Source organism: Sinohyriopsis cumingii, chromosome 2, assembly GCF_028554795.1.
Source record: "Sinohyriopsis cumingii isolate HCF-2022 chromosome 2, ASM2855479v2, whole genome shotgun sequence".
NCBI classification, from domain to species: domain Eukaryota; kingdom Metazoa; phylum Mollusca; class Bivalvia; order Unionida; family Unionidae; genus Sinohyriopsis; species Sinohyriopsis cumingii.
Genome location: NC_142962.1, coordinates 112,107,315 through 112,119,491, shown reverse-complemented (window position 1 = coordinate 112,119,491; position 12,177 = coordinate 112,107,315). Strand labels below are relative to the sequence as shown.

The 12,177-nt window shown below is 35.2% G+C and overlaps 1 protein-coding gene across 1 annotated transcript in view; it reads left to right on the top strand.

Annotated features, from left to right (window-relative positions):
- Window positions 1–11,964, top strand: part of LOC149805620 (peroxisomal trans-2-enoyl-CoA reductase-like) — a 56,436-nt gene extending 44,472 nt beyond the window's left edge. Inside the window, exon 8 of the mRNA XM_089950257.1 lies at window positions 3,675–11,964. Within this exon, the coding sequence (XP_089806383.1) occupies window positions 3,675–3,748 (74 nt within the window). The 3' untranslated portion in view covers window positions 3,749–11,964. The remainder of the gene's footprint in view (window positions 1–3,674) is intronic.
- Window positions 11,965–12,177: the final 213 nt, after the last annotated feature.

The window sequence follows — 12,177 nt, the reverse complement described above, 5'->3', positions numbered from 1 at the left end:
ATGAAACTTGTTATTATTTTAGTTCGTCAAAGAAATAGTTTAGTAACAGAATGGTAAATTTCAAAAGTTTTTGATAAATTTGAAAGAAGCAGATGGAAGTATAGTTTTATCACATAACTGTACTGAGTTGGTATTAAAGATGCTTCTAAATAAAATTGTAAAAGATTATTTTTTTGATAGAAAAAGAAGATAAAATCTAAAAATCTAAAATTATTATACCAATAAATAGAAATGTGGCATTGTAAATTTATATCTATTGGAGGAAAGACAGCATATTAAAAAGGAAATAAAATTCCATGCCGAGTTGTTATTTTGGATCCCATCCCAGACAATAACCACAAACGGAAGGAGATATGTGTTGGTTTTGTGCCGTTTACATGTGATATTCACCACACCATATAATGAAATGTTCTGTATTTCTCAGAAATAAATCACTTGAAACTGCATTTCATAAATGAGATTAGAACCCTCACAGGGTCAGTTTGTTTGCAGTGGTGGCAGGTGCTAAATAGTAGAAATGTGTCTGAAGTAGGGTCAATTTGTTTGTAGTGGTGGCAGGTGCTACATAGTAGAAATGTGCCTGAAGTAGGGTCACTGTGTTTGTAGTGGTGACAGGTGCTAAATAGTAGAAATGTGCCTGAAGTAGGGTCAATTTGTTTGTAGTGGTGGCAGGTGCTACATAGTAGAAATGTGCCTGAAGTAGGGTCAGTTTGTTTGTAGTGGTGGCAGGTGCTACATAGTAGAAATGTGCCTGAAGTAGGGTCAATTTGTTTGTAGTGGTAGCAGGTGCTACATAGTATAAATGTACTTGAAGTAGGGTCAGTTTGTTTGTAGTGGTGGCAGGTGCTAAATAGTAGAAATGTGCCTGAAGTAGGGTCAGTTTGTTTGTAGTGGTGGCAGGTGCTACATAGTAGAAATGTGCCTGAAGTAGGGTCAGTTTGTTTGTAGTGGTGGCAGGTGCTACATAGTAAAAATGTGTCTGAAGTAGGGTCAGTTTGTTTGTAGTGGTGGCAGGTGCTGCATAGTAGAAATGTGCCTGAAGTAGGGTCAGTTTGTTTGTAGTGGTGGCAGGTGCTACATAGTAGAAATGTGTCTGAAGTAGGGTCAGTTTGTTTGTAGTGGTGGCAGATGCTAATAATAGAAATGTGCCTGAAGTACTTACTTACCAAATATGACAAGGCTTACTAGACAGGCATCCCTGATGCGGCAACTCAATTAGGAACTGAAGATATGTTAGCCTCGATAAGGAAGTTTTAGATTTATCTGTTTTCAGTTATACTTCCAGCAGTCTTATCATCCTTTTGCTGTCATGTGGGATGAATATCATCACAAAAATTAGTCTTTATCAACCAAAACTGGTAGATATGAAATAAAAGTAAAACATAACTCATGGTTGAGTGTGGTTAAATTTTCCAACAACCATCATAATAGAGAACATATTATGCTGTGATGTTGTGTATCCACCATCTATACATACCAAATGTTCTGGATGGTTTGAACAGGTGGTGAGGAAGAACCATATAAATTTCAAGTTTTGTGTGGTTTTTGTGGGTTTATTGCCATTTTCCAACAATGATAGGCTATATACATGGTGGTCAGTATAACTGCTGGATGAAGAGCCTGGGAAGAACCACTGAAAGCAGGAAACTGTTCGCATACTTTCTCACATACCTTCATTGGTCAAACTTGAGACTTGAGCCCATGTGGACCTAGGGGAGTTGGCAGTGATCAGTAAGGAATACTGCCTAAGAACACTCAAACAGGGCCAATCACTTTCTAGTCAGAAGTCAGAGGTGACTGAAGCTGAAAGAACAATGGTTTTCAGACATTGTGTTATACATAACATTCCTAGAACAAAGCTTGTGGATAGTTTGTCACATGTGGTAAAGGAGAAAACAATATAATATGGAGTCAGAATTTGAAAGGTCAGTGTCACTGAGATTAAAAGAAAAAAAAATGATTTCTGCAAATAATATTATTATAAATCACAGACTTGAACCAGAATTGATTTATAGCTTGCATTTGGGGTAAGGAAGTAGTCTATGAGTTTGGGGGAGACAACGTCTGCATAAACATTTCAGTTCATGACAACATACCATCACCAAAGATATTGATGACTTGCACACTGGAAAAGAAGGAAGCCTGTTAATTTTGGGGTCAAAGGATCAAAGCTCAAAATCAGTGACTGCAAGAAAAAACATGTATTTTTATAATTATATCTAGACTCCTTGCCTTGACCAACATTTGTAGTGGGCTTGCACTTTAGGTATGCAAGAGGCCTACTGAATTTGTGGTGAGAGGTAACTTCCTTGATGTAACATATGGTAATAAATAATGGTATAGTTCCTGGGGTCAGAAGAAATGGACTTGGTAATTTTAAGAAAATAATTTGTTTGAAACTTAAGTTCAACACTGCATACATTGACCAATGGTCCAGATCATTGAGATCCATTGGTCAGTTGGGTCAGCCATACCGTACTAATGGCTACATGGCAGATGATTATATGGTGTATTACAAGTGTATAATGTGCATCCATGGTAGTGTTGTTGGTGTTATTAAAACATTTTACTTGAACAACATTTTTAGCTGTGGTTAACAGGGTCTGTATAGGACCTTGAAAAGCTTGAAAAGTCTTGAAAAATGAGTTGTTCCCTCAAGGCCTTGAAAACACCTTAAAAATTGAAAATATTGTCTGGATACCTTGAAAAGTCTTGACTTTCATGAAATCAAAAGGAATTAATAAATAGTTTCATTTTACAGAATTAAATAAAAAGAAAAGAGGAAAATACAACAAAAAAAAATATCTTGCTTAGTTTATGCCAGAATGGAAATTTTTCCACAACTGGCCACTGTGTAGTTGTACATTTTGAACTTCCGATTGTACGAAGCCTGGATAGAGCAGTGGTTTAAATTTGAATCATGTGATTCGACATGGCTGGCATCCGATTCTAACTTCTTTAGCTAGATGAAGAAAAATATAAAGTTTAGAGCATGAGATCTTTCTCAGAAGAGCTTTGCAAAATGCAAATTATGCCAGAAGATATTAATATGCATGCAGCTGAAAAAGAACAAGCTCTTGTAATGGCACTTAATACAGGCAAAACAAGAAGTCTTCAGCATGAAATCATTTTTGACCAATCAGGTATGTCTGCAAATGCAGAGATTAAGTTTTAAAAAAGGAAATGTTCATTGTATGGAGTAATAATATGCATTAATTTGTGTTTACCTACAGTTTCATTATGTATCCTTTAAAATTAATATAATAATGCACCTTGAAAAACATGATTTTGAACCTTGAAAATCCTTGAAGAAACCATGAAAATTAAATTTGGGTTAATATAGCAATGCATTGTATATATGTGTGTGTGTGTGTTGTTGTTGTTGTTGTTTTCAGCACACAATAGGCTATACATCATGGCCAGTATTAATGGTGGAGGAAGAACCCAGGAAAACCCTGGAAAGAACCACCGACCCACAAGAAGCTACTGGCAGGCTTTCTCACATACCCACATTGGCTGAATCCGAGGCTCGAACCCATGCAGACAGAGGTGAGATGGCAGTGATCCGTAATGGAGAGCGCTTTAGAACACTCGGCCAGTTGGGGCCCCTGTGTATGTGTGTATATCTGTATATAGCAGGATTAAAATAAATGCTTCTTTTCTTCAATTTTCAGATCACAACAAAATCCCTGCATACAAATGGAGTGAGGAATCAGATACTGAGGAGAACACAAAATCAAAGTTATGAAGAATATTGCCAGTACACCTTCTTAATCTGGAGTTTAACTCCATAGTTAAAAGTTGAACTCCATAGTTAAGAGTTGAACTAAGCTTCGAACTTGAATATAGAATGAAATCACCCAATGGGACCCCATTCGTCAAATTCAGGTACTGACAGAAATGTCATTTTTTATATAACCATGAGTGAACTGACAATATGAATAAATTCACAATTGATTCAAGACAATAACATAATTACCTTTGCAAGCACCTTGGGTTGCAGAAAAACTTAAAACATACAAATTTTATTTGCTGCACATCAGTTGTGACAAACTTCTGACTAATTAGTGACAACCTTCAGACTAATTAGTGACAACCTTCAGATTAATTAGTGACAACCTTCAGATTAATTAGTGACAACCTTGTCATCAATTAGTAGTAACCTTTTAATTAATTTTAACAACCTTTTGAGTAATACTATTGCATTTACCTTTTACATAATGGTTTAAAATCTATGGCTTCAATACTGAGGGTCAACACCCAAAATTTGGATAATTTGTAAAATACCACCTGGATATGGAATGTTGTGAAGCATTATCAGTCTTACGCCTGATGCAGAGAATTCCGTGTTTATTTATAAGCTAGCCAAAGGTATCAGTGCAGATATCACATAAATGAAATGTTAATGATAATAATAATAATAATAATAATATTAATAATAATAATAATAATAATAGTAATAATAAATGTGTATCAAATAGGAGAAATGATGCTATCAAATAATATAAAATCATTATGTGCCTGATTCATGTAATACAGATCACAATATTTCTTAATTAGTTTCCAGTATGAATGTTTTATATAAAGACATTATGATATATGTGCCTGAAGTAGGGTCAGTTTGTTTGTAGTGGTGGCAGGTGCTACATAGTAAAAATGTGTCTGAAGTAGGGTCAGTTTGTTTGTAGTGGTGGCAGGTGCTGCATAGTAGAAATGTGCCTGAAGTAGGGTCAGTGTGTTTGTAGTGGTGGCAGGTGCTACATAGTAGAAATGTGTCTGAAGTAGGGTCAGTTTGTTTGTAGTGGTGGCAGATGCTAATAATAGAAATGTGCCTGAAGTACTTACTTACCAAATATGACAAGGCTTACTAGACAGGCATCCCTGATGCGGCAACTCAATTAGGAACTGAAGATATGTTAGCCTCGATAAGGAAGTTTTAGATTTATCTGTTTTCAGTTATACTTCCAGCAGTCTTATCATCCTTTTGCTGTCATGTGGGATGAATATCATCACAAAAATTAGTCTTTATCAACCAAAACTGGTAGATATGAAATAAAAGTAAAACATAACTCATGGTTGAGTGTGGTTAAATTTTCCAACAACCATCATAATAGAGAACATATTATGCTGTGATGTTGTGTATCCACCATCTATACATACCAAATGTTCTGGATGGTTTGAACAGGTGGTGAGGAAGAACCATATAAATTTCAAGTTTTGTGTGGTTTTTGTGGGTTTATTGCCATTTTCCAACAATGATAGGCTATATACATGGTGGTCAGTATAACTGCTGGATGAAGAGCCTGGGAAGAACCACTGAAAGCAGGAAACTGTTCGCATACTTTCTCACATACCTTCATTGGTCAAACTTGAGACTTGAGCCCATGTGGACCTAGGGGAGTTGGCAGTGATCAGTAAGGAATACTGCCTAAGAACACTCAAACAGGGCCAATCACTTTCTAGTCAGAAGTCAGAGGTGACTGAAGCTGAAAGAACAATGGTTTTCAGACATTGTGTTATACATAACATTCCTAGAACAAAGCTTGTGGATAGTTTGTCACATGTGGTAAAGGAGAAAACAATATAATATGGAGTCAGAATTTGAAAGGTCAGTGTCACTGAGATTAAAAGAAAAAAAAATGATTTCTGCAAATAATATTATTATAAATCACAGACTTGAACCAGAATTGATTTATAGCTTGCATTTGGGGTAAGGAAGTAGTCTATGAGTTTGGGGGAGACAACGTCTGCATAAACATTTCAGTTCATGACAACATACCATCACCAAAGATATTGATGACTTGCACACTGGAAAAGAAGGAAGCCTGTTAATTTTGGGGTCAAAGGATCAAAGCTCAAAATCAGTGACTGCAAGAAAAAACATGTATTTTTATAATTATATCTAGACTCCTTGCCTTGACCAACATTTGTAGTGGGCTTGCACTTTAGGTATGCAAGAGGCCTACTGAATTTGTGGTGAGAGGTAACTTCCTTGATGTAACATATGGTAATAAATAATGGTATAGTTCCTGGGGTCAGAAGAAATGGACTTGGTAATTTTAAGAAAATAATTTGTTTGAAACTTAAGTTCAACACTGCATACATTGACCAATGGTCCAGATCATTGAGATCCATTGGTCAGTTGGGTCAGCCATACCGTACTAATGGCTACATGGCAGATGATTATATGGTGTATTACAAGTGTATAATGTGCATCCATGGTAGTGTTGTTGGTGTTATTAAAACATTTTACTTGAACAACATTTTTAGCTGTGGTTAACAGGGTCTGTATAGGACCTTGAAAAGCTTGAAAAGTCTTGAAAAATGAGTTGTTCCCTCAAGGCCTTGAAAACACCTTAAAAATTGAAAATATTGTCTGGATACCTTGAAAAGTCTTGACTTTCATGAAATCAAAAGGAATTAATAAATAGTTTCATTTTACAGAATTAAATAAAAAGAAAAGAGGAAAATACAACAAAAAAAAATATCTTGCTTAGTTTATGCCAGAATGGAAATTTTTCCACAACTGGCCACTGTGTAGTTGTACATTTTGAACTTCCGATTGTACGAAGCCTGGATAGAGCAGTGGTTTAAATTTGAATCATGTGATTCGACATGGCTGGCATCCGATTCTAACTTCTTTAGCTAGATGAAGAAAAATATAAAGTTTAGAGCATGAGATCTTTCTCAGAAGAGCTTTGCAAAATGCAAATTATGCCAGAAGATATTAATATGCATGCAGCTGAAAAAGAACAAGCTCTTGTAATGGCACTTAATACAGGCAAAACAAGAAGTCTTCAGCATGAAATCATTTTTGACCAATCAGGTATGTCTGCAAATGCAGAGATTAAGTTTTAAAAAAGGAAATGTTCATTGTATGGAGTAATAATATGCATTAATTTGTGTTTACCTACAGTTTCATTATGTATCCTTTAAAATTAATATAATAATGCACCTTGAAAAACATGATTTTGAACCTTGAAAATCCTTGAAGAAACCATGAAAATTAAATTTGGGTTAATATAGCAATGCATTGTATATATGTGTGTGTGTGTGTTGTTGTTGTTGTTGTTTTCAGCACACAATAGGCTATACATCATGGCCAGTATTAATGGTGGAGGAAGAACCCAGGAAAACCCTGGAAAGAACCACCGACCCACAAGAAGCTACTGGCAGGCTTTCTCACATACCCACATTGGCTGAATCCGAGGCTCGAACCCATGCAGACAGAGGTGAGATGGCAGTGATCCGTAATGGAGAGCGCTTTAGAACACTCGGCCAGTTGGGGCCCCTGTGTATGTGTGTATATCTGTATATAGCAGGATTAAAATAAATGCTTCTTTTCTTCAATTTTCAGATCACAACAAAATCCCTGCATACAAATGGAGTGAGGAATCAGATACTGAGGAGAACACAAAATCAAAGTTATGAAGAATATTGCCAGTACACCTTCTTAATCTGGAGTTTAACTCCATAGTTAAAAGTTGAACTCCATAGTTAAGAGTTGAACTAAGCTTCGAACTTGAATATAGAATGAAATCACCCAATGGGACCCCATTCGTCAAATTCAGGTACTGACAGAAATGTCATTTTTTATATAACCATGAGTGAACTGACAATATGAATAAATTCACAATTGATTCAAGACAATAACATAATTACCTTTGCAAGCACCTTGGGTTGCAGAAAAACTTAAAACATACAAATTTTATTTGCTGCACATCAGTTGTGACAAACTTCTGACTAATTAGTGACAACCTTCAGACTAATTAGTGACAACCTTCAGATTAATTAGTGACAACCTTCAGATTAATTAGTGACAACCTTGTCATCAATTAGTAGTAACCTTTTAATTAATTTTAACAACCTTTTGAGTAATACTATTGCATTTACCTTTTACATAATGGTTTAAAATCTATGGCTTCAATACTGAGGGTCAACACCCAAAATTTGGATAATTTGTAAAATACCACCTGGATATGGAATGTTGTGAAGCATTATCAGTCTTACGCCTGATGCAGAGAATTCCGTGTTTATTTATAAGCTAGCCAAAGGTATCAGTGCAGATATCACATAAATGAAATGTTAATGATAATAATAATAATAATAATAATATTAATAATAATAATAATAATAATAGTAATAATAAATGTGTATCAAATAGGAGAAATGATGCTATCAAATAATATAAAATCATTATGTGCCTGATTCATGTAATACAGATCACAATATTTCTTAATTAGTTTCCAGTATGAATGTTTTATATAAAGACATTATGATATATGTGCCTGAAGTAGGGTCAGTTTGTTTGTAGTGGTGGCAGGTGCTACATAGTAAAAATGTGTCTGAAGTAGGGTCAGTTTGTTTGTAGTGGTGGCAGGTGCTGCATAGTAGAAATGTGCCTGAAGTAGGGTCAGTGTGTTTGTAGTGGTGGCAGGTGCTACATAGTAGAAATGTGTCTGAAGTAGGGTCAGTTTGTTTGTAGTGGTGGCAGATGCTAATAATAGAAATGTGCCTGAAGTACTTACTTACCAAATATGACAAGGCTTACTAGACAGGCATCCCTGATGCGGCAACTCAATTAGGAACTGAAGATATGTTAGCCTCGATAAGGAAGTTTTAGATTTATCTGTTTTCAGTTATACTTCCAGCAGTCTTATCATCCTTTTGCTGTCATGTGGGATGAATATCATCACAAAAATTAGTCTTTATCAACCAAAACTGGTAGATATGAAATAAAAGTAAAACATAACTCATGGTTGAGTGTGGTTAAATTTTCCAACAACCATCATAATAGAGAACATATTATGCTGTGATGTTGTGTATCCACCATCTATACATACCAAATGTTCTGGATGGTTTGAACAGGTGGTGAGGAAGAACCATATAAATTTCAAGTTTTGTGTGGTTTTTGTGGGTTTATTGCCATTTTCCAACAATGATAGGCTATATACATGGTGGTCAGTATAACTGCTGGATGAAGAGCCTGGGAAGAACCACTGAAAGCAGGAAACTGTTCGCATACTTTCTCACATACCTTCATTGGTCAAACTTGAGACTTGAGCCCATGTGGACCTAGGGGAGTTGGCAGTGATCAGTAAGGAATACTGCCTAAGAACACTCAAACAGGGCCAATCACTTTCTAGTCAGAAGTCAGAGGTGACTGAAGCTGAAAGAACAATGGTTTTCAGACATTGTGTTATACATAACATTCCTAGAACAAAGCTTGTGGATAGTTTGTCACATGTGGTAAAGGAGAAAACAATATAATATGGAGTCAGAATTTGAAAGGTCAGTGTCACTGAGATTAAAAGAAAAAAAAATGATTTCTGCAAATAATATTATTATAAATCACAGACTTGAACCAGAATTGATTTATAGCTTGCATTTGGGGTAAGGAAGTAGTCTATGAGTTTGGGGGAGACAACGTCTGCATAAACATTTCAGTTCATGACAACATACCATCACCAAAGATATTGATGACTTGCACACTGGAAAAGAAGGAAGCCTGTTAATTTTGGGGTCAAAGGATCAAAGCTCAAAATCAGTGACTGCAAGAAAAAACATGTATTTTTATAATTATATCTAGACTCCTTGCCTTGACCAACATTTGTAGTGGGCTTGCACTTTAGGTATGCAAGAGGCCTACTGAATTTGTGGTGAGAGGTAACTTCCTTGATGTAACATATGGTAATAAATAATGGTATAGTTCCTGGGGTCAGAAGAAATGGACTTGGTAATTTTAAGAAAATAATTTGTTTGAAACTTAAGTTCAACACTGCATACATTGACCAATGGTCCAGATCATTGAGATCCATTGGTCAGTTGGGTCAGCCATACCGTACTAATGGCTACATGGCAGATGATTATATGGTGTATTACAAGTGTATAATGTGCATCCATGGTAGTGTTGTTGGTGTTATTAAAACATTTTACTTGAACAACATTTTTAGCTGTGGTTAACAGGGTCTGTATAGGACCTTGAAAAGCTTGAAAAGTCTTGAAAAATGAGTTGTTCCCTCAAGGCCTTGAAAACACCTTAAAAATTGAAAATATTGTCTGGATACCTTGAAAAGTCTTGACTTTCATGAAATCAAAAGGAATTAATAAATAGTTTCATTTTACAGAATTAAATAAAAAGAAAAGAGGAAAATACAACAAAAAAAAATATCTTGCTTAGTTTATGCCAGAATGGAAATTTTTCCACAACTGGCCACTGTGTAGTTGTACATTTTGAACTTCCGATTGTACGAAGCCTGGATAGAGCAGTGGTTTAAATTTGAATCATGTGATTCGACATGGCTGGCATCCGATTCTAACTTCTTTAGCTAGATGAAGAAAAATATAAAGTTTAGAGCATGAGATCTTTCTCAGAAGAGCTTTGCAAAATGCAAATTATGCCAGAAGATATTAATATGCATGCAGCTGAAAAAGAACAAGCTCTTGTAATGGCACTTAATACAGGCAAAACAAGAAGTCTTCAGCATGAAATCATTTTTGACCAATCAGGTATGTCTGCAAATGCAGAGATTAAGTTTTAAAAAAGGAAATGTTCATTGTATGGAGTAATAATATGCATTAATTTGTGTTTACCTACAGTTTCATTATGTATCCTTTAAAATTAATATAATAATGCACCTTGAAAAACATGATTTTGAACCTTGAAAATCCTTGAAGAAACCATGAAAATTAAATTTGGGTTAATATAGCAATGCATTGTATATATGTGTGTGTGTGTGTTGTTGTTGTTGTTGTTTTCAGCACACAATAGGCTATACATCATGGCCAGTATTAATGGTGGAGGAAGAACCCAGGAAAACCCTGGAAAGAACCACCGACCCACAAGAAGCTACTGGCAGGCTTTCTCACATACCCACATTGGCTGAATCCGAGGCTCGAACCCATGCAGACAGAGGTGAGATGGCAGTGATCCGTAATGGAGAGCGCTTTAGAACACTCGGCCAGTTGGGGCCCCTGTGTATGTGTGTATATCTGTATATAGCAGGATTAAAATAAATGCTTCTTTTCTTCAATTTTCAGATCACAACAAAATCCCTGCATACAAATGGAGTGAGGAATCAGATACTGAGGAGAACACAAAATCAAAGTTATGAAGAATATTGCCAGTACACCTTCTTAATCTGGAGTTTAACTCCATAGTTAAAAGTTGAACTCCATAGTTAAGAGTTGAACTAAGCTTCGAACTTGAATATAGAATGAAATCACCCAATGGGACCCCATTCGTCAAATTCAGGTACTGACAGAAATGTCATTTTTTATATAACCATGAGTGAACTGACAATATGAATAAATTCACAATTGATTCAAGACAATAACATAATTACCTTTGCAAGCACCTTGGGTTGCAGAAAAACTTAAAACATACAAATTTTATTTGCTGCACATCAGTTGTGACAAACTTCTGACTAATTAGTGACAACCTTCAGACTAATTAGTGACAACCTTCAGATTAATTAGTGACAACCTTCAGATTAATTAGTGACAACCTTGTCATCAATTAGTAGTAACCTTTTAATTAATTTTAACAACCTTTTGAGTAATACTATTGCATTTACCTTTTACATAATGGTTTAAAATCTATGGCTTCAATACTGAGGGTCAACACCCAAAATTTGGATAATTTGTAAAATACCACCTGGATATGGAATGTTGTGAAGCATTATCAGTCTTACGCCTGATGCAGAGAATTCCGTGTTTATTTATAAGCTAGCCAAAGGTATCAGTGCAGATATCACATAAATGAAATGTTAATGATAATAATAATAATAATAATAATATTAATAATAATAATAATAATAATAGTAATAATAAATGTGTATCAAATAGGAGAAATGATGCTATCAAATAATATAAAATCATTATGTGCCTGATTCATGTAATACAGATCACAATATTTCTTAATTAGTTTCCAGTATGAATGTTTTATATAAAGACATTATGATATATGCGTTTTGTTTTTGTTTTTAGTAAGAGCTAATATAATACTTCACCTGCCACAATTACTTTACTTTATCTTTACCTGGTGCTAGTCCCCCGTCTATGGCAAAAAGTGTTAAAGCAGTATAACATGATTATGATGCCCTGTACCTTATGTCATTCAGTATATTGCCCATCTTGTATTTGATGCCATGTACCTTATGTCATTCATTATATTGC